Source organism: Lissotriton vulgaris, chromosome 3_2, assembly GCF_964263255.1.
Source record: "Lissotriton vulgaris chromosome 3_2, aLisVul1.2, whole genome shotgun sequence".
In the NCBI taxonomy this organism is placed as follows: domain Eukaryota; kingdom Metazoa; phylum Chordata; class Amphibia; order Caudata; family Salamandridae; genus Lissotriton; species Lissotriton vulgaris.
In genome coordinates, this window is record NC_141690.1 from 188026139 (window position 1) to 188048323 (window position 22185).

The 22185-nt window shown below is 43.7% G+C and overlaps 1 protein-coding gene across 1 annotated transcript in view; it reads right to left on the minus strand.

Moving 5' to 3' along the window:
- The window catches only part of CFAP99 (cilia and flagella associated protein 99), a 413087-nt gene that overhangs the window by 106349 nt on the left and 284553 nt on the right, over positions 1 to 22185 (minus strand). The window contains exons 7-8 of the mRNA XM_086964541.1: positions 8625 to 8693; positions 3457 to 3540 (exon numbers count right to left, since the gene is read on the minus strand). Coding sequence (XP_086820667.1) covers positions 3457 to 3540; positions 8625 to 8693 — 153 coding nt within the window. The remainder of the gene's footprint in view (positions 1 to 3456; positions 3541 to 8624; positions 8694 to 22185) is intronic.

Consider the following 22185-nt stretch of genomic DNA (forward strand, 5'->3'; position numbering starts at 1 on the left):
CACATTAATCACACAAGACATTCTCCACCCAGACCCTCGATCTGCATCACCACTAAATTTCAGATAGCTTTAGGTCAGAAAGATGCATGACTAAACACATACCTACCCCAAATACCTATGCCAATATTGTCTCCGCAGCCTCAAAGAGCTATTAAGGCATTACTTGAACGCCACGCCCACCTACCACCTCTTCTTCTTGATAATAACCAATGTTTCGTAGGCTCCCATGGAAAGGACGGGTGACAAACATATATCAGTTGTCTGACACCCATGGCTAGGCGCATAGATGGGCATCAATACCACAACAGATAAGTTGGGATCTGGCGGAAAAAGTGAATGGGATCCAGACAGTGTGCTAACTAAGACAGACCTAAAACGTACGAGGAATCGAGGACAAGAGTACAGCAGGTTATCCATGGACATTTTTACTTATCTACAAGTCCTTTCTGTGTCACTAGCTGCCTTTGCATCTCCTCATTGAGTAGGCAAACACCTGGCACACAATACAATAGGATACCTTTGATGGCATAGATAGCACTGCCCCAAACACTATGATCTTGTTTTTATTCAAGTGCACCCATGGTAGAACCCTTGACGATCGGACCGCGAGCAGGAGTAGATAACTGGGTGGACTAACAGGAGAAGCGACTAGGAAAGAAAAAATAAGAACTAAAGACCAATGAAACCAAAGGTTTCAGTGGTGTAGAAAGCAAACACAAATAAAAGCCCATTTGACTAAAATATGGGCACTAAACGCTCTGTGGTTGAATACCCAGAACAAACAGAGAAGACTAGAGACATAAAAAGAGAGTTCAGACCTGATCTGAGGTGCTTTCACAAAACCCTTCTTAAACAAGCAGATGAGCATCAATGGGAAGAGCTGGACATAGGGAGTAGTATTCTCTTTCTTGAACTGAGGAAGATCTCTTCCTGAAACTTGTCTCCTTTGACAGCGACACAGGTTACAGAATGACACCACATGGAAGCAGTGCCATATAACACCGCAAGACATGAGATTTCAGGTTGGTAGAAGCTAACCTAAGAAGTAGAATGGGACCCACCACAGCTCTGGTAGCAATGGCATGAGCTTGAAACAGAGAAGTCTTGAAAAATGATGATGATGGCACAAAGGAAAAACAACTTTAAAAGAAAGGATGCCGGGGGGAGGAGCTATGCTAGCAAACAAGATGGCTGCTTAGGCTCCCGGCTCCGCCGACCTCCGCATCCTGCCAGATGATCCTGTCGATAATCCTGATTTTACGCCCGACCTCCGATTAGATGAACTGATGCACACTCCGATGGTGCAATCCCGAAAACTTAATCGGCTTGCTAGACGGAGTTGCGTCGAGTTGAAGTTTGCGGCCTAGTCCAGCAGGAGAGCCGGGGCCTCGAGTTTTGACCCAGCCGGGTTGCAGTTGAACAACATCGGCCGTGAGAATTAAACAGGGTCCGGTCTATCGTAGTGGAGGTTGGCCCGAATTTGACGGCGGTCATTCTGATTGATTAACATCGAGGGAGTAGTGACGTGGCACGACAGTGGCTGTGGGTGGAGGTCCCTGTCCCGCGAACCAGTTTTGCCGCCGCCGGGGTTCGGTGGGTCGGGGTCTTCGCTCGCGGCACCGGAGTGCAGATTGCTGCCGCAGAAACTGATCAGTCACCCTCCGACGCCGTCCGTTCTGCTCCTGTCTGCTCCCCCGGAGAAACCAGGCTCTCTGGGGGAAGTGAATATGGTCGGTACTGAGCGAGGAGAAATGGACCGGACGGAGCGTGAGCCGTCGCTGAAGACAGTATTGGCAGCCATCGGGGCATTTCATTCGCATATGGATGCCCTGGTCCACAAAATGATCACGGGCCTATTTGAGATGGGGTGTGTGGAACCGGACCATGCTCCACTGCAGGAACTGCAACCAGCTACGATTCACATGACGACCATTTTAAATCTGGACGAGGACCCCGTGCGACAAGAGGCGCCGAAGCCCTTGGTCAGTACTCTGGAGAATCATGAACCCGGTGTTTCGAACGTATTGCTACGCCTCCCATCATTGCGGACTTTGGGAGAATCGATTGGCGTTCCCTTCCCGGAGACTCCTGTTGGTGATTGTTCTTGGACCTCAGTTTCATCCTTTCCCTCTTTGGTGACTATACGATTGTGGAGAAAACAACATTGGGACTATCCGTCCATGAGGGAGCGTTTCTGTGCGGATGGGGTTCTTGAGTACTTACTGACTTTGATTTGTTTTGGACTGAATTTTTTCGGACTATTTTTGCACTTTGATTCTCCTGTAGACGTAGTGGTCCTACCGGGAGGGGTTTGCATGATGGTTCGGAAGGGCCAAGGCTGAGATCGATTGACCGGAGTAGGTACTATGCCCTTAATGGATGTGGGGTTTGTAACTGTTGGACTCACGGGAGGCTGGGTGGTATATTACAGCTCCCCCTAGTTTACTTTTTCTGTGATCTCAGATAAAGTTGTATTTTCATCATAGGGAGTGCTTGTCTCTGGCGGGGGGGGAAGGGGACCAGGAGCCCATACGGAAATGCCCTCCCCCATTTTTTCTCTTTTCTACTTTTAGAACTTAGTTAGGTAGGACGATAGTTGGGTTTGGGGTTAGGCGATAGCCATATGCAGGGGTGCAGGGTGGGGGGATGGGTTTAATGTTTTATTTCTGTTTTTTGTTCATATGGTTTTCTTTTTCCTCAATCTTTTCTTTAGTCTCTCCCTTATTAGTAATATTGATGAAATATCCTGATTTTGTTTAAATTCCAGTGTCTGGTTGCCATGTTTCTTCTACTATTCTGATTTCATGGGTGGGCGGACTCTGAGGGCCTGCGCTTAGTTGTTTGTTGATTGTAATGCTGCAAATCCTGATTCGTACTCACTAGCACAGGCGTCTCAGAGATTCTTCTGTTGTTCCACGTCTATCCTGTCATTGTACCTGCCCACCCTATTATTATGTATGAATGTATGGCACCGGATATGTCTATTCTTTTTCCTTGTATTTAAAATAATAAAAAGATTTATATTAAAAAAAAAAGGATGCCGCTAGTGACGATCCTGAAGCGAAGATGGTCGAGGAGATAAGGCCAAAACTGTTGCAAGACAATGAGGCACAACTCAAGGGTGTTGTGTGTGCTTCATGCAGAACACACCTACCAGAAAGGGGCGCACCAATGAGAGGCCATGGAATGAAGTAAAAGCAGGTGGAGTTACAGAAATACAAGATTTAAATTACTGCATTCGAATACAGATTGTGTGCTACATACAGAAAATGAATATCTAAAATAGGGTACATTTATAGTCACCTTACCTTTTGTATAAAGTATGAACAAACACAATGAATTTCTTTAATTATTATGTCATATCAATCAACAAGTAACAAATGGGTGGTTTTCAAATACCCAATTGTATCATAATTGTTGTACAGCTCACAATTTACAAATACAAGATCCACTCACTTTGACTGCAGGGACAGGACGAGCTTTAGGTGCATTGAATGATAGTTTGTTTTCTTCCTCCTTCATAATTTCAGAGATCACACGCTGTCAGTATTAGAAAAATCAATTTTAGAGCAATGTTAAATATAGATTTTTTTAACAAACAAATGTTATTGTTTTATTGCTTTTCACAAAGATACACAAACCACAGCCCACTGACTAAAAAAAATAATGTGAATTTAAGCACTATTTTAAGCTCTACGGCCTCCCTGACTCCACACTGGCACCCCTGAAGGTCATCCAACATGCAATAGCATCCCTCATCAAGAGCCTGAAGAAATATGGCCAAATTACCCTCACCTATATGGAACTCCATTGACTCCCCTTGCCAACCGGCACCATCTTCAAAACCATCTACACCACCTACAAAGGCATCACAGATACCAGCTCTGTCTATCAGGCCAAGACGCTCACTATTTCTGGTGTCTCTTGGCACATCTGCAGCGAGGGCACCATCAAACTGGAGGCAAAGTTGTGCATAAACAAAAAAATAAGGCAAAAGGCCGTCTCCATGTATGCACTTCTTTGAAAACACTACATCAAAATGCAGTAAAAGTCTACTTTCGCTCTTCCCCTTTAATCAAATGCTATGTCTCTGCCTTGAGCCCTGTAACACCCTCTGCTGCCTTTTGGCTATGTTTGCGCTATATAAAGACCACATAAATACATATATGTATATTCATGGCAAAAAAATTGTCAACATTTTCTAACAAAATGTGAATTTTTAAACAGCCATTTTAAGCATCCCAATGGAAAGTGGATGTATCTGAACAACAGTAGGAGTTCAATGAGTTTTAGTGCGCTAGGTAAAAGAGAAGTTTGACTGCTGTAGCGTTCTCCTGAAATTTAGTAAAGGTAATTCTTCTGGCCTTTTGCAATAATGTGGCCCCACCACAAGGTGGTGGCCTAAGAATGCCTTACTGCACCAGTCCTACTGAACAAAGAAAAGCGACCAACAAAAAAATAAGAACCACATTAGTTCTCCCCGCCCTCAATTTAAATGATTCACAGTACTAGGTAGATTAAAATTAGTGACTGGAGGAGAAACTTGAAAGAATGAAGTCTGAAGTTATGATAATCAAGGGCTATAGTGATGACGTAGATGCATAGTCAATGCCAAAGTCAGTGGTTATCACCCAAAACATGAAGCCCCTTTCCTTGGACTATTAAGGCCACGAGCGTTAATTCAGAAAAGAGTAGAAAAAAATAAGCATTTTAGGAGTTTAAGTACTACATTTCTATTCTAGGCATGCATTCATAGCTGGGATAAAACGTAATGAATCTTTGTGAAGACCTATTTAAGGAGTTACCACTGTCTTTTAAAGCCAGCCCAGTTTGGATCATTTTAAAGTCTTGACACATATTGCACTATGATCACCTAATGATGGTTTGTGAATGAAAGAATGGTCTGCAGCTTTGGAAGGGACATTGCCCATCAGAGTACTTTCCTATTCAGGAATGGCACAATAACTACATATAAACAGAACTGCCTTTTTTGTACCCAATTCCCAGTGTCATGTGGGGGCATTGTATGATGCCCCATTAATAACTCCCTCATCGTGCCTCTACTTTGTTTTAGGAATAAAAAACAAATTGAATCAGCCCAAAAAAATAACCGGAGACTCCCTTAAAAATTGATTACCTCTTATTTAATTGCATGGCTACAGTAGACATGATACCTTTGGATGGGATGAGTCCCTTGAGGGATGTATAGTAAATCGTAATCCTTCCCCACCCTGAGGGTGTGTGGCCCGGGGAAATTAATTTCTTTCTTAAAGATTTCGGAAGGAAAAGTAAATAGCAAGATGAGGTGAAAGTTGTAACGTATGTTGAAGCCAGTAGAGTTTCAAGAGGGGGACTACCGTGGTCTCTTTCCACTCAATCTGGACCACTGCAGTAGAAATAGAAGTTTGGCAGTGTGAGGTGATTACAAGACCAAAAATAGCAAGTGTCTGTTACATCTGTGCAAAAACAGAGTTACCGGAGGTCCTGTGCTGGCCAAAGAAAAATAAACATTGACATTGTAGGCAGGCGATGCATTCTGAGATGACAAACTCAGCATGTAGTTGGGCGCCCGCACTGACAAACCTGCCTAGGTGTGTTCTTATGTTCTTGCACACGACTGACACAAGAGCGTTCGGTGAGACTGCAGAATACAGCTCTGGGATTAAAATCTCAAATTTGGGCATCTTGTTTGGTTCCCCTTCGTCTTTAGAAGGTGGTGGTCAGTCCTTAGCATGCTGTCTAAGGATCCCAATCCAAGATGAAAGTCTTTCTCCTGTGACTTCAGTTCCTGTTAGACCATAGATATAAGGAGACATTTCCAACAGAATGACTCATCACAACGCATTTGTTCCCTTATTTTACACTGCATTATTCCATATACATTTTAAACGTTCTTCCTCTGGCCTCTCATTCATTCTTCTGGCATTTCATTCATTTTCTTCTATTCGTGTCCCAGATTTTTGCTCTTTGAAGTTAGAACTTCTGCTGGATCTTTCTCCTAGATATTGGCCTGGCTCTTTTTCCACTGTTCCTTCAGGAGGAGTTTGGTGTTGCCCAGTCTCATTATTTCTAATCTTTGCCTTCAATCAAGATCCATAGGTTTGACAAGGAGGTTTTCCCCCGCTCCCACTTAGGACCCTCTTAAAGAGACACTTAACACCATTCATAAATAACATTAAGTGCAGGGTAGCACTGAAGCTGCTGGGAGGAGTTTCCCTTTCTAGATGGGGGCTCAACAGACATTCAAATATTCGGTCCTTAACAGTGCCTTAGAGAGTATATAGACCAGACAGGCATCTAAAGGAAACCCTGATTTGATTGTGAGAGAAGGAGTAGCTGTGGTGTCCACTGTAAGAGAACAGAAATCTGTAAAATGCAGAGTAACTGAAGCTGATTTTGGCACAATAGGCGTGGAATCAATAGAGTGAAAATTATGGTAGATAGTATCAATGTTATTAATTGTGAATCACAACAGCAAAGGTTGCTGTAAGGCTGGAGAGTAGATGGGCATGACTTTGGCACAAAGAGGTATTTTGAAAAGGTCACAGAGCAAACTGCTAGCAGATTCAGTCATAAAAGCGAAGTGGGCTGAGCAGGTCTTCTTGATCAAAATGTAATACGCTTTCCTGGGCCTCACAAAAATAGCATTGGTGGATGGGCATAAACCAAGCAGTCACGCTGTCTCAAGAATCTTGCCATGGGACTGAGCGAAAACAAGTTCCTTAGTGTACGGAGGCAAAAAAGAATTTGCTCTACAATAGGACTTTGCTCTGAGATATATGTATTTGGTAGTGGGACCAGGCAAGGTATAGAGCAGTATTAAACTTTGTGTGATTTCTAAAGTGGAAAATGGAGATCCTAACAGCAAGAGAATGTCCAAGATTAGATAAGACCATACTTTCGAAAGAATAGGAGGACTGGACAAGGCCAGGAAAATGTCATAGGAATTTCTAAGGTGACCAGCATCCTAGAAGATACCAACAGGAAGTCATCAGATAAGAAAATAAAGCCAAGTATAAATCCAGATTTGCGAATGAGAGCGGTGATGAGTTGGACAAAGCTTCCTTTTCTCCGGTGGTTCTGCCAGTGGTATGGCAAAGTTGCTATGGGCTCCCCTGCCCCTGGCCAGGTAGTAAAATATAGCTGTATTTGGGTACAATTGGCCCCTCTCGTCGTGGAGCCCGAGTGCCACTGCCTCTGCTGCACTGTTGACAGCTGCACCCTGGGCTCTTGCTGCTGCTCCTGGCTCCACTGCACCCTTGCGGCTCCTTGTTTCCTTTGCTCCTGCAGCAGCTCAGTCTGCTCTGCTCATGCTGCAACTCCTTGTCACCGGAGCGGTGGTTTTGCTTACTGCCACCACAGCAGCCATGTAGCTCCTTATCTCGAGTGCTCCTGGTGCTGCTCGCTGCCTCTGGAGTGCCTTTGTAGCTCCTTGTGACATGAGCTTCCACACTATTCGAAGTCTCCAGTGTGGACTTGTAACAATATTTTGACCATGAAAAAGTTCATCGCCCAGAACGAAACACGTGTCAGCTGTCATGTTGCATTATTGAAACCACCCGTTACTAAACGACTCTCTGAATGGCTCCCTGCATGAAAAGGACTGAAGAAGCTTCAACAAGTGCTATGATTACTTCATCTTCACTTATAACTATTTAAACACTCTGGGTTAAAATCACCCCCAGCAAATTAAAGCAACCTGAAAATTTTAATGAATTTTAGTGGTTATTTCCAAAACATTAAAATACAGAGACCTTTGTTTTACTGAGAAAAGATGTACACTGCCTTGAGTGTAGCCTTCTATGTTGCACGCCGGTCCACCTTACTCTCTACTATACTAATGGAACTAATTATACCTCTCCTCACAAATCACAAACTTACCTTCTTGGTAAAGATTCCTTACAATGTATAACCTTTCTTAGCCTATCTGCTCATCCCTTTACGACCCATCACAAATCACAAACTCACCTTTTTTGTAACCTCCCAATATCCAACCTCCTGTGCCTCTGTGGTTATCTGATTCTCCACTTGCATGCCCTCTTACTAGTAATCACACCTAACTGCCACTAACTCAATCCACAACAAGGAGCTGGAGGAAATGGGTCTAACCGTTACCTACGAGCACAAGTCTAACTCTAACCCAATAACCGACAACATACAACAATAACTATTGACCACTGTATGAACCCTAACTCTGGATAACGGTGCAGCATGCTACCTGCCAGAAGGCGCTTCAACGACTCCTCAAGGATAGTTTGCTCTATAGTAATCCAATTATAATACAATACAATGAGGAACTCGGTCACTTACACGGCATTTGATACATGCCTACAGTTCTGCACATTCAAGAAGACATTGTGAAGCAAAAACAAGAAGCATTTGATTGGTCCATTATCCTGAATTAGTGAGAGCAACATTTTAAGAGAGGAGTGAGAAAGTAAGTGAAACATCAATGATGCTGGCCAATAAGGAGAAGTGCTTCCTAGCTGGCATCAATTAAATGCTGACTTGACAAAGGGATGTAGAAGAGCTACATATATATCTTAAATTATGCACAAGAACCGAACTTTTAAAACGTTCTGCCCTTGGCAGTTCATGTCTTCCCTGATTTGGAACATTGTTACCTTGGTACTCTCCGACTTTTCTGCGCCGGCGCACTTGAACTGTCCAACGTTTGCTGTCAGTAGTAATTCCTAAAACGTAAACAGAGATTTCAATGGTTCGTCAAGCAGATTTGGAATAAAACGGGTACTGCCTGTGAAAAACAAAGAAATGAACCTATTAAAAGACAACAATGAAGTCATCACAATGGGGTCTAAAGGTGTCTGTGCCAGCCAGGGCAGTACAGCACTTTGTGCAAGATGAAGGTGCATGGTGAAGGTACAAATCCATGGACTCTATGATTAGGTATATACCTAATGGCACTACACTCCTTTGCCCAGATGCATGGCCCTTCCATTTTACGAGACGCAAACTGGGTCATTTTACGACTCGAAATTTGCGACTCGCTAAATGAAATGTACAACAGTGTCTCAGACACTGTTTGCGATTGCCAATGTGTTCCCAAACGACCTGCCTCATTAGTATTCATGAGGCAGGTTGCAGTTTGCAACCCCATTGGGAATGGACAGCACTCACACGGATAGTGGCCTGTTGGGGTCAGTAGACCACAATGTCTGTGTCTGCTTTTTGAATAAAGCATTTTTTTTAATGCAGCCCCTTTTTGTATAAAGGAAAAAGGATGCATTTAAAAAGAAAATGAAACGTTTCTGGTTTTTTTTTAAGAGTAGGCAGTGGTCCGTGGGACTACTGCCTGTTCTAAAAAATATTTTCACTGCCAGTCACAAAGGGGACTTTCTGTTTGTGAGTAGCTTACCACCTTTTTGAAATAGGTGGTAAACTGCAAGTATTTTGCAACCGCAATTGCGATATGCGAAACAATCATACATGGAAGTGACACTCGTGATTAGGAAGGGACGCCCTTGGCACGCCCCTTCCTAATAGCGAGTCACAAACTCTATTTTGCGAGTGTGTAATATGTTACCGACTCGCAAAATAGGGTTTGTACATTGCAGAGACCTATTTTGCTCTCGCAAATGTGCAGATTTCCGGTTTGCGACCGCAAAAAATGGTGGTACATCAGGCCCCTGGTCAACTTTCTATGCACAGTGAAGGTAAATAGTGAAGCTACAGACCCAATGACGTTGCCACAGCATATCAGCATTCCACACAAAGCAAAGGTACGTACCAGTAGCATTAACACTATAGGTCAGCATTCTATGCAGCATAAAAGTACATATCTAATCTCAGGTAAAGTGAAGGATCATATCCAAAGGGCCTACTGATGCAGGTCAGCTTACTATGCAAAATGAAAGCATAAACGGAAGGTACATAGCCAATGCCACTACCATTGCATGTCAGCATTCTATGCAAAGGGAAAAACATTGCCAGTGGTACTAACACTGCAAATCTTCTTTCTATGCATTGAGGGTACATACTTAATGGCACGACGGTTGCAGGCTAGCATTCTATGCAAAATTAAGCTACACACCTAATACCACTACTTTTGGAGGTCAACATTCTATACAAAGTGAAATCTACATGCTCAATAGCACTACCAATGCAGGTCAGCATTCTATGCAGAGTGAAGACACAAAGTGATGGTACACACCCCAGGGCAGTGCCACCGCAGGTATGCCTTCTAAGAAATGTTACTACCCGTGCAGGTCTGCATTCTTGGCAAAAAGGAAGGTTTATACCCCGTGGCACTACCATTGCAGGTCAGCAGTCTAAGTGAAGCTACAGACCGAAGGGCATTGCCAGTACAGGTATGCATTCTAGGCAAAGTGAAGAGCATACACAATAACACTAACAATGCCAGTCAACATTCTATGCAGAGTCAAGGCACATAGTGAAGGAACACACCCAAGGGCATTGCCATTGCAGATATGCCTTCTATGCCAAGTGAAGGTACATAGTGAGGCACATACTTAAAGCCACTATAGCTGCAGGTCTGCTTTCTATGCAAACTGAAAGTACATGCACACTGGCACTATCACTGCAGGTCAGTATTCTATGCAAGGTGAAGGTACATACCAAATGTTACTACCCGCACAGGTCTGTATTCACAATAAAAGTGAAGGATCATACCCCGCGGCACTATGGAATAATTCAAATTGCCTTCACTTTCACTACACAATTGCATATTTGCAAAAACAACTCTTTTGGGACATGATACAATAACTAATAGTGCAGTACAGATATCAATTACTCTTACGACTTGAAATCTTAATTCAACTAACAAAAAACTTTGTTAGCAGAAATCAGATATTGAGTTGTTGTTCGTATTATTATTATTATTATAATTCTTTATTCTGGTCATGAATGTGGCCATACAAGTACAAAAGCTGTGAGGCTGTACAGGTCATGTTAAAAATCCATAGCATATTAAATGACATTCCATCTCATTTGGAAAAAGAGTGGCCAAACAAGCATTACAATACATATTTCTTATTTCTTGTTTAGCCCTTCTAGTCAGTTCTCCTAATAAAAACAACTATAAAAGCAAAACACATTGATAAGCAGCACCATGGTACTGCTATTGATGCTTAGAAAATTAAACAGGCCTAAAAACATCTAAAACAACATTGCATTCCACCTTTTAATGGCACATTTCAGGAAGGAGCAAATATTGCCACAGAAAGAGGAGGACTCCATTGTTTGCAAGTACTCCAGGCCAGCCAGAGTTGTCCGCATGCCCCGGTTCCTAACAATTGGAGGCAGGTACATCTTGATAAATTACTGGTAGAATTTACACAAAAAAAACAAAGTGTAACAAGCTTCAAGATAACACTTCATCAAGAGGTCATATCTCAGTGCTAGCCCCCTCAGACTGCCCCAATGGGAAACTTAAATGCCATCTTATGAAGCCTCAGCGGAATCGCAAGCAGCGTTCTCTCTCAAGAGGAGTCAAATCAGCCTAGGTAAGGTGTCATTCCCAGAGCCAACACAAGGAGATGATGGACGGAGTGCTAAACTTTTCAAACACTCACCCCCAGTCACAGACCTGGGTTGAATCCATCATCGTTCTTTAGCCCCCTCTGCCACCCCAGTTCAGACCCAGCTATATGCAAATCAGTCTTGACCCTGTGCCTCATGGGAACAGTCCAGCCCGAACTGCCAAGCCAGGTTTTCCATGGACTGGAAACAAGCATCCTGGGACCGGTTTTGTGGTAACACCCCCCATAAGCCAGGCTAGCTTGAATCCAGTGGCAAAGTGAGCAAGGGACCCATGTCTGGGCATACCCTGGCAATTTAGGGCGAACAAAGCAAACACTAGGAGATGACGGACGGAGCACTGAAACTTTTCAAACACTCACCCCCAGTCACTGATCTGGGTTGGGCCATTTCCAGAGCAGCATGCAGAGCAGTGTACTCCCTAACCGTGATTTTAGAGTTGTTATTATCTAGAGGCAATTGCTACTTACACCACAAAAGGCTAAGATGCCCAGGAGCGGTTCCACCGTAATGGCGGAGGAGCGTCGCCTCACCGGTCAGTCAATCAGCAAGCAGCCAAGCGAAAAATAAAATGACTGCTGACTGAATGAACCAATGCCAGCGGTGTAGGGAGGGGAGAGCCGGGCAAAGCAGGGACGAGTAGTAGGCATACTTAGTTTTTCTCCAAACTAGCTGTATTGCACAGCCGGGCTGGAAAACGTCACATGCTCCTAGGCACTGTCTGATAAGCAAACCACGCCGCTCAGACCAATCCTGGTGCTGCTCTCATGCTATGAAGCTAAGAAAGGAGGTTACGTCCTATATTGGTGGCCAGGTGGGGCGTTAATAATGCTTTAAAAAAAAATAGAACCCAGCAACCATTTTTTCTTTTGCTTCTGTTTACTTCAGCAGACTAGGGGCCAATATTTATAAGACCTGGTCCTGACTACATTATTTCACCATGATTTTTACATTTTTTAAGGAAACAATTCTACAATGTTATAAGTCTGAAAACATGTGGTGATACACTTTCAAATCAATATTGCTCTGTGCCGATTTCAAATGGTCAAAACATAAGACATTCATAAACAGTACATTTTGTCAAATAAAAGAATTATACTTAAATTCAGTTCCTGTGTAAATCATACTAACAAATATAAAATTACACCACTTTGTAATTTATACATCTATTTTATTACGGAGCACTCTCCTTGAACCCAACAGGTTTCCTCTTTTGGAGAGTTGCTCTCCTTGAGGAGAATATTCGGCATCTGTGGGGATAATTCAATGTTCATGTTTCCTCTACAGATTCTGAGATTAATGTAAACACTCTCAATCAAAGTGGAAGAAAAAAAATCAAATCTCTATTCTACTCAAAGGATTATCTACAGGGCAATAACACGGTGTAATCTGAAATGAATGAAGAAAAAAAGAAAATATTCAGTATGTTGTGTCCCTTCTCTCTATCACTGCTTGTTCAGTATAGGAAAGAAACTCTGGTACCCGAGTTGTGCTGGTAAACAATCTTCCTGACTTAAAAGTAAGTTTCTTTTCTGGGTTGTGTCACTTTTTAAATGCTCTGAAATAACGAACAGCCAGTGTTGTTTTTTCTTGTATTTGTATTTGAATAAAAAGAACATTTCACAAAAAGAAGAAGAAATGTGTTTTTGGCTTACTTAAAGAGTTGCTGTATGTCCGATAAAGTTTATGTTGTAGCAGGCCTCTCGGTTACACTGTGAGCTAGTTACACCAAAGCTGCCGGGTCTTTTTATACTCAAGTTCAATGTAAAGACTTCGGCAATAGTAAGAGGCAACATTGTATCTTCGTACAAATGTTCCACAGTGAGACAGTGGTTTAAATTGGAAATAAAACTTACTCATAATTGCAACATTGTAGTCCAGTTCTGTTTTGTTCTGTAAAGGGCCCGGTCAGCCTGCAGTGAGGCTTGTGAATTAAATCTGAGGCCGGAGAAAGGGACATCATTTGTGAAGCCAGTTTATCAAAAGTACGGGGCTTTTTAGATTTACTGCTTCCATTCAGTTACTTAGGAATTGCACAATGAACTTTACGGGCGTCCTCTGAGGTTCAGTGTCTTTACTGACTGATTTCTTCGTGTCAGCTTTTCCAGTTTGCAGAACATTTTTTTTCTACTTTTGAACAGGAAGTGCTTTATTTGGTGGTTTCTGGGCGATGTATTTCAAAACATTACACGTCTTTCGCTTGTGAAGTCCTAATCCACATTCTTTCTATTTTTGAGTGGTGAGCTGCTAATTTATGGTTTTATTCAATTCGGACATTTCGTTTAACCCTTTCAGGGTACAATTGAATTTTAATATTAAATATGCCTCTTTTTTCAGTAACATGGTGTCCACATTGCCACCCAGTGGTGGTTGTTTCAGTACACTGTCCATACAAAGTCTTTTTCTGAGTGTTTCTTTTTCAGAAAATTAGACACCGGAGGGGCTGTCAGAACCTTTTTCTTAATCCTCAAGTGGTGTTGCACTATCCTTTGGTTTGTTTGCTGGTTTGTTTTCCCTATATATTTAGTTTAGGGCATGGGCACTGAATTGCATACACTGTGTTTTTGGTTTTACAATTTGAAAACTCTTTATGAGTCAATTTTATTGACTCATGCGTGAATTCATAACCTTCAATTGTGTTGTCGCAAACAGAGCAATTGCCTCATTATGGTGGCCCTCAATAGGTCTCATGTTCCATTGCGCTCTTAGGTCTTTTTTCTTGGTGAACGATGTGAAATCGGCCCTTATGATTTTTTGACCGATGCTTTTACAACAAGAAATGTCCATGAAGCTGAATTCTAATATGCTTCTTGTTCAGACGAATGAGTCTCTCCGATTCATAGTGCTGCTTAGCTGTGGTGCTCAATGATATTGACGAGAAGGGACAATATGGGTTTCTGAAAATGAGAGTGTATCTTTCTCAGACATTTTGTTTCACAGGGAGGGTGGTAATCCTACCCGTGTTATTGCCCTGAAGATAATCCCTTGAGTAGAACAGGGATTTGAAACGCGCCGGCTCTTTCCTTTTTCTTCCACCTTGATGGAGACTGATTAAATTAGTCCCAGAATCTGTAGAGGGAACATGAACATTGAATTATCCCCACAGATGCCGAATATTCTCCTCAAGGAGAGCAACTCTCCAAAAGAGGAAACCTGTTGGGTTCAAGGAGAGTGCTCCTTAATAGAATAAATGTATAAATTCCAAACTGGTGTAATTTTATAATTGTTAGTATGATTCACACAGGCACTGAACTTAAGCACAATTGTTTTATTTGACAAAATGTACTGTTTATGAATGTCTTCTGTTTTGACCAATTGAAAACAAGCACAGAGCAATATTGATTTGAAAGCGTATCACCACATATTTTCAGACTTATAAAGTTGTAGAAATGTTTCCTTAACAAATGTATAAATCATGGCGAAATAATGTAGCCGGGACCAAGGATAATAAATATTGGCCCCTAGTCTGCTGAAATAATTAGCAGCAAAAGAAAAATGGTTGCCGGATTCTATTGTTTGTAAAGCTCAGGATAGGAATAGCATGAGAGCAGCACCTGGATTGGATGGGGAGCCTGTGTCCTAGTGCATGCTGGGAGGAAGGCCGGAGAGGAGGACCAAGGCAATCACATCATCAGGTCAGTTTAAAAAATATATATTATTCCCCCCAATTCCCCCCCCCCATTTTAGTATTGGGCAGTCGCCACTGCAAAGGCCACTCGAACATGGAAATATGGTGTAGACATTTTTTTTGCAGCCACTTCTGTCAGAGATCTACAAAACAGCAGATAATAATGTTTTGCCTTTATGAGTGGAAGACACCTGCTTTGAACCATGGCTCAAATGCGAGTAACTCTTAGTTTCAACACTAGGTTTTCACCTACTGATTAGATAAAGAGGAAGCTACAACTTTTCCAAAAATGCCATTTTTGTATCAGATGCATAAGATCAAAGGTGACCTCTGTTAAGTATATCCGTAGACTGTACCCCGGTTCTGAGTGCTCTCCTGGGTGCACCAGGTGCCCTGCTTCTGCAAGTGGTTATTGCTTTAATTGAGGTAACTTGTCGAAGGCACACAAACTAACGTCCAGTGAACACAGACATTACACAGTACACACTATATTATTTTCTTCAGTTTCTGTTTGCTACCTAATGAGCAGATAGAAACAATCTTCTTATCTGCAAGTATTGTATGTTTCGTTTGCCTGCTTTCAAAGACCGATTATAAACCATATGGTACTGAGAGTCAGCTTTGGGCAAGACCCTTACTAATGACTGGGTCCTGATTCAATGGTTTTTGTCCCTATTTCAGTTTCACTGTGCTTGATTAGATGGTATATATCTTCCCACTGTTGATATCAGACTTGGAGGTGCAGTGTATATTAGGAACTATTTTCTCTTCCTCTCTACCTCATCTTGCGCCCCTTCAGCTGATACACAAGCCTCAGCGGTGACCATCTTTCAATGAATGTATTTAAATTCATTCAACTATAGCTCCCGCATGTGCACACCAACGGAAACCATCTAGGAGAAAAACGACAAATGGCAAAGCCAGTAGCTTGCACAAGTGAGACCTACTGACCTTGCCAACGCTTGTTTACGCTACATTTAAGCACCAAAATACTGATCAGTTTTCAATTACGTTTTTTAAGCAGTTTGTATTGTTCCATTTGCACTCAACATAATCTCCTGACATTTCACTTTATTAAAGCTCTGAAGGCGAGCTCAACCTTGTTTGATGGTCCTGACTTTAAATGATGCACAGCAGTACACAAGGGAGAGCGCCCCCTCCCCCTTTCCCGGTGCACACCATTGGCCCCAGAAGTTGTATGTTTTTTACAGAGATATACACCAACTGTGGAAGCACTCAAAGCAGCACAGAAACCTATAACAGGTGTGTGCCATCAGTAATGCCCCATAGCACTGTGGTACATATGATCCTTGACTGACAAATTTGCTGTTGTCTTAAATGCAGCGCCAGAGTAATGATTTTCAAATCTCTGAATGGAGTACAGAATAACCAGGCTGGAAACGCTAGACAGGTAAATACCAGAACAGACACATCTTTGCTTGTGACTATCCCTTTATCATACATCCCTTGCTATAACTTGTTCCTCTACGTCACTGAGAAGTTCACATACTGGTACTAAACTATACTACTACCTTCCTGGTGATGGGTACATTTCTAACTGGCACATGCATCAATATTGCATTTTGCGATTCCTTAATTACGAAAAATACGGAATCGCAATTAAGGAATTGCAAACTGCAATGCATCAAGAAATCGCTATAAAAATAGCGATTTCTTAAAATTCCTTAATTGCAATTCTCTAATTGAGAATCGCAATTAAGGAATACCTCCCCATCCATTCCTATGGGCCTAGAGGCCCATAGAAATGAATGGAAAGACATTCTTAATTTACAATTCACCATTAGAAATTCGCAAATTAAGAATGCAATTTCAAGGGTGCAGGGGTGTCCAAAGGACACCCTGTTGCAGCTCTGAAATCTGCTTAGAAGTACATTTTGCACACTCACATGCCCCAAGGGCATGTGTGTGTAAAATGGAACTTTGAAAAATGCACTTTAGTGCATTTTTCAAAGTTTTCGCAAATTACCATGAAGGTCAACTTCATGGTAATTTGCTCCCCTTATTTGCGAATTCGCAAATTTTTAGAGTTTGATGCATTACATTTAAGGAATCTCAATTTGAGATTACTTAAATGCAATCGCAATTTAAGAAATCGCAATTTTGCGATTTCTTAAATTGCGAAAATTACAAAAATGTTAATGCATTTCAAAAATGGGAATTGCATTTGCAAACGGCCGAATTTTGAGATTCGCACCATTTGAGAATACAATTTCCTTTGATGCATGTGCCCCTAAAAGTGTACCAGTGTGGCAAAATCGTTTTGCGCAATTACTTTTTCATATTTTCTCCCCATCCCTTCAACAGAAAGTGGTGCCAACTGTCCAGGCTGATACTGTCCTGGAAAGATCCTGGGAAGATCCTGAACATCAAGGTCCTAGTGTGAGAAGCACACTATTATGTAGAGTGATAGTAAATGGTTGTATGACAGAGGCTAAACCACGTGTGCCTCTACAACGCTGTCAGAACAACTAATGCATCTTAACAATGCATTCTATTACCATGCATGCCTTTATCACACAATTTTGTGGTAAAGGCCTGACTGGTAAAGGGATATGTGTGGTAAAAATCACACCCCAGCCCCCCCACGCCCTGAACCCTAAAAACAAACTGATCCCCCAGACCTAAAAACAACCCCTTCCCCCCTCCTTAGCCCTAAAAACTACCCTGTTAGACTTCGCTCTTTCAGCAGGTTTACCCCCAGACTTTTTGGCCTCCTGTTTTTGACCCCATTTTTGTTGGTTTTAGGACTATGGGCATTTACCACTTCTGTTTAGTGCTAAAGAGCATATGCTCTGTGTGTAAATTGTTATTATGGATTGGTATTTCCATAATTGGCTTATTCAATTTACTACTAAGTCCCTAGTACAGTGCACTGTGTGTGCCCAGGGCCTGTAAATCAAATGCTGCTAGTGGGCCTGCAGCACTGATCGTGCCACCCACACACACAGCCTTTCAAACGCCCATACTAACCGGACCCAATCGGTTAGTATGGGCGCATTTCGTTCGGTGGAGACTAAGATCACCAAGGGGGTGCCACAGGGCTCCTGTTTGAGCCCAACTCTTTTTAACATCTACGTGGCCCCCCTGGCTATAATCTTGAGAGAGTTCGGTTTCATCCCGGTATCCTACGCAGACGATACCCAGCTCCTGTTTCCTTTTAAAACTCTTACCTACGAGGTGAAAACATCTTTTTCCAATGGCATGAAGGCAGTGGCAAATTGGATGACATCGAATTGCCTCCAGTGTAACGTAGGTAAAACGGAGGTTATGCTCTTTGGAGATAGAAAAGATCCTGTGGACCCCGACTGGTGGCCGCAAGACCTTGGCCCGGTCCCAGACCCTAAATTGGTGGTGAAAAATCTGGGAGTACGTTTGGATCGTGAACTCTCTTTTAAGCAGCATTGTAACATCACTGTGGGTTCCTGCTTCCATGTCATTGGCTTGCTGCGAAAGGTTTTTCCGCTGCTACCAGACTTCACCAGGAAAACCTTGGTGCAAGCTTTGATACTTAGTCGTTTCGACTATTGTAATGGCCTCCTGCTATCGGCAAATGATGGAGTATTGGCCAAACTCCAGATGATTCAAAACACCGCTGCCAGGCTGGTACTAAATGCCCCCCTAGGACACCATCTAAACCCCTTTTGGAGAAATTGCATTGGCTCTCAGTCCGAAATAGGGTAAAATTCAAGACCTGCTGTTTAATACACAAGAGCCTAAACAGATTAGGGCCACCGCACTGGAGAGATAAATTCATTCCATACAACCAGTTTCGGTCCCTTAGGTCCAGTAACCAGCTTCTCCTGAGAGTGCCAGCTGTGAGAAAGGCCAGACAGGGTGGCAAGGCCCTATCTGTAGTTGGTCCCACTTTGTGGAACCAGCTTCCCTCTGCATTGAGGCAATGTTCTGAACATTTGAGCTTCAGGAAGAAGCTCAAACATTCCTGTTTCAGAATTAATCTGCTATCCATTGACTGCTTGACCATGCTTCTGGTGTTTTGGGCGCAGAGATACTCCGGTAGGAGTCGATTCAAGCGCGATATAAACCCGCAAATAAATACATTTTCAGACCTGCCACTGCAGTGTCTGCACGCAGCTGAGACTGCCATGTCGACTTGGCAAGTGCACCCACTTGCCAGGCCCTAACCTTCCCTTTTCTTACATGTAAGACACCCCTAAGGTAGGTCCACGGTATCCCTGTGGGCAGGGTGCAGTGTATGTGAAATGCAGGACATGTACTGGTGTGTGTGACATGCTCTGATAGTGAAATACAGTGTATTTAATTTTTCACTATGGAAAGGCTATCTGTCCCATAGGATAGAATGGAGGGTACTTTGTAATATCTAACAAGTATAACTTCCCATTGGAACGAGATAGAGAAATGGAGTTTAGTTTCCATGAACTCAGAATGTAAAAATGTATATTTTAGTTAAGATGATTTTTATGTTGTGTGTTTGAAAATACTACTTTTAGAAAGTGGGTATTTTCTTGCTTAGCCATCCTATGTGCCTCTGCTGGTTTGTGTATTGACTGTATGGTTTTGGAGTGACAGAGGCTCGGGATGTGCATTAATTGCAGACAGCCATTGGTGGGTGGCGGGGGGGAGTCTTGCCTTTCCTGGATGAGTCAGGGCTGGGCTGAATAGACCTAGGCTGCATTCAGAGTAGTAGGAGGAGTTTCACTAGCACCTGAATAGATCTGGTCTGCATTCAGAGTAGTGGGAGGAGGTTCACTAACACCTGAATAGGCCTGGTCTGCATTTAGAGTGGTGGGAGGATATTTCCCTTGCACCTGAATAGGCCCTGTCTCCCTTGCACAATGCTGTCTCCGCCTCCTGTCGGGAAGCTGGGCCAGAGAGGAAAGAACTGGTTTGGACTGAGCTGTGAGACTTTTGCCACAAGAGAACAATGGAAAATGTGGTATACATATTGGGGCCCAAACCCCAGAACTTGAGACTACTGCTGAACTAAGGAAACTGCCAGAAAGAAGAGCTGGAAAACCTGTCAGGAGGAACTGCCACTTTGCTGCGTGCTTCGCTGTGTTGGCCTGCTGCTCAGTGCTTCTGTCTTGGGCAGGGAAAGGACTGGATTGTACTTTATTTATCCTGCTGTCTCCAAGGACTTGAAGTAGAGCTTGCCTCCTGTTAGAAGTCTCAGGGAGATAGAAGACTTCAGAGAACTCGCTTGGATCAAGGAACCTGCCAAGAAGAAGAGCTGGAAGAACTACCAGGAGGAGTTCTGCCCCTTTGCTGTGTTGCTGGAGTGGTGTGGCTCACTGGTTAGAGGCGGCAGAGAACGGCCCGGGGCCAGGGTTCAATTCCCGACGAGGCAGGGTCGTGGACCAGGGTCAGCAGACTCGATAATTCTCGCCTCGGTGCCTACTCTAACCAGGGATCACACTCGGCAACTCTGGGCATTAGCTTGCCTCATCTCTACAACGGTCCCCCACATTCGCCAGGGATGCCTGGTTTCACCTTGGAGATACCCAGTAGGGACCATCTCACAGGGATAGCCAGGAAGGGTTCCCCAGCAGTCTACAGCGCCACAACGCCTCAGGGCAGCAGTGCGCTTTACAAGACCACATAAATTACATTACATTGCTGCTTTGCTGCTTCAGCCTTGGGCAGGGAAAGGACTGGAATGAACTTTCTTCACTTGTGCCGAGTATCTCTAAGGGCTAGTAATAAAACTTGCCTCCTGTTCACAAGTCTCAGGGACAGCGAAGATTTCACTGACCTCAGGGTGCCGCCTCTGGAATGGTGGGTTTCATTTGCCACATAGGGGGAAAGCAGCCGACACGGTCACCGACACCGTTCCTGACTCTGTGTCCTGAAGGCACCGCAGAGGACACCGCCGCACTTCGCACCGCAACCCTGGTCTCACCGATGATGGCAACCGCCGCGCCACCATACCGCTGCTTGCACCGTGCCTGCTGTCCTCGACACCAGAGACCACATTGTGGTTTGAGGGCACCGCTCGTAAGTCACACTACCCACTGCCCCATCCCACACAGCAGTCTGGACCAACCCACACCAGCTACCATCAACCGGCACAGTCGCTTGCACAGTGACCTGTCAGCATCCTCACAAGTACAGTCCCCTCACCGCAGCTCTGGTCTCACCAACACCGCTGGATGACCGTCACCGAGCTACTACCTGCACTGTGACTTGAGGGCACCGCATGCTGTACACTATGCTTCACATCGCAGCCGAGACAGTTGCCACGACCGGCTCACACCAAAGTGGTCCACCAGAACCAAAGGCACTGTTTACGAGTCTGATGGCACTAACTCCGGTCCATACCGACGCAGTTGTCCGGAACTGTTGGATTCTGTTGTTTTCACCACATGGTAGCCCCGGGCGGAGCTACCGGCTTCAAGATACTTCATTTTTTAAGTTATTATTGCAAAGTGCATCTATTTTATTACTGTATGTTGCTCCTTTATCGTTTTGTTCTTGTTTGCACAGATTAATGTTGGTTATTTTTCTAAAACTGCTGTGGTGTCCTTTTGTAGTATTTTCACTGTATTACTGTTGGTTATGTGCAAATGCTTCCCACACACTGGCTCGGAGATAAGCCTGACTGCTCATGACAAGCTACCAGGGGGTGAGCAGGGTTTATTTCAGAAGTGTATCCCCCTTATCCTTACAAGGAAGAAGGGTTCCTACTTGGACAGGGTAGCAACATGACAACTAGAGAAACCATTTCAAACAAACCCAGACCCCGAGCCTTAAAAACAACCCCAACCTCCCCCTTGAGCCCTATAAACAACCCCAACCCACTAAGCCCCAAAAATAATCCTGACCCCCTCGAGCTCTAAAAACAACCCCAACCCCCCCCCCCCCTTGTGCCCTAAAAACTATCCCAACACTCCCCCCGAGCCCTCCAAATAACCCAGACCCCCTGAGTCCTGAAAACATACCTGCCCTCCAAGCCCTAAAAACTACCCCCACCCCTAAAACCACCCTCTCGCCCCTCCAAAATCCGGTCCAAGCCCCACTCACCATATCACATCTCTCTATCC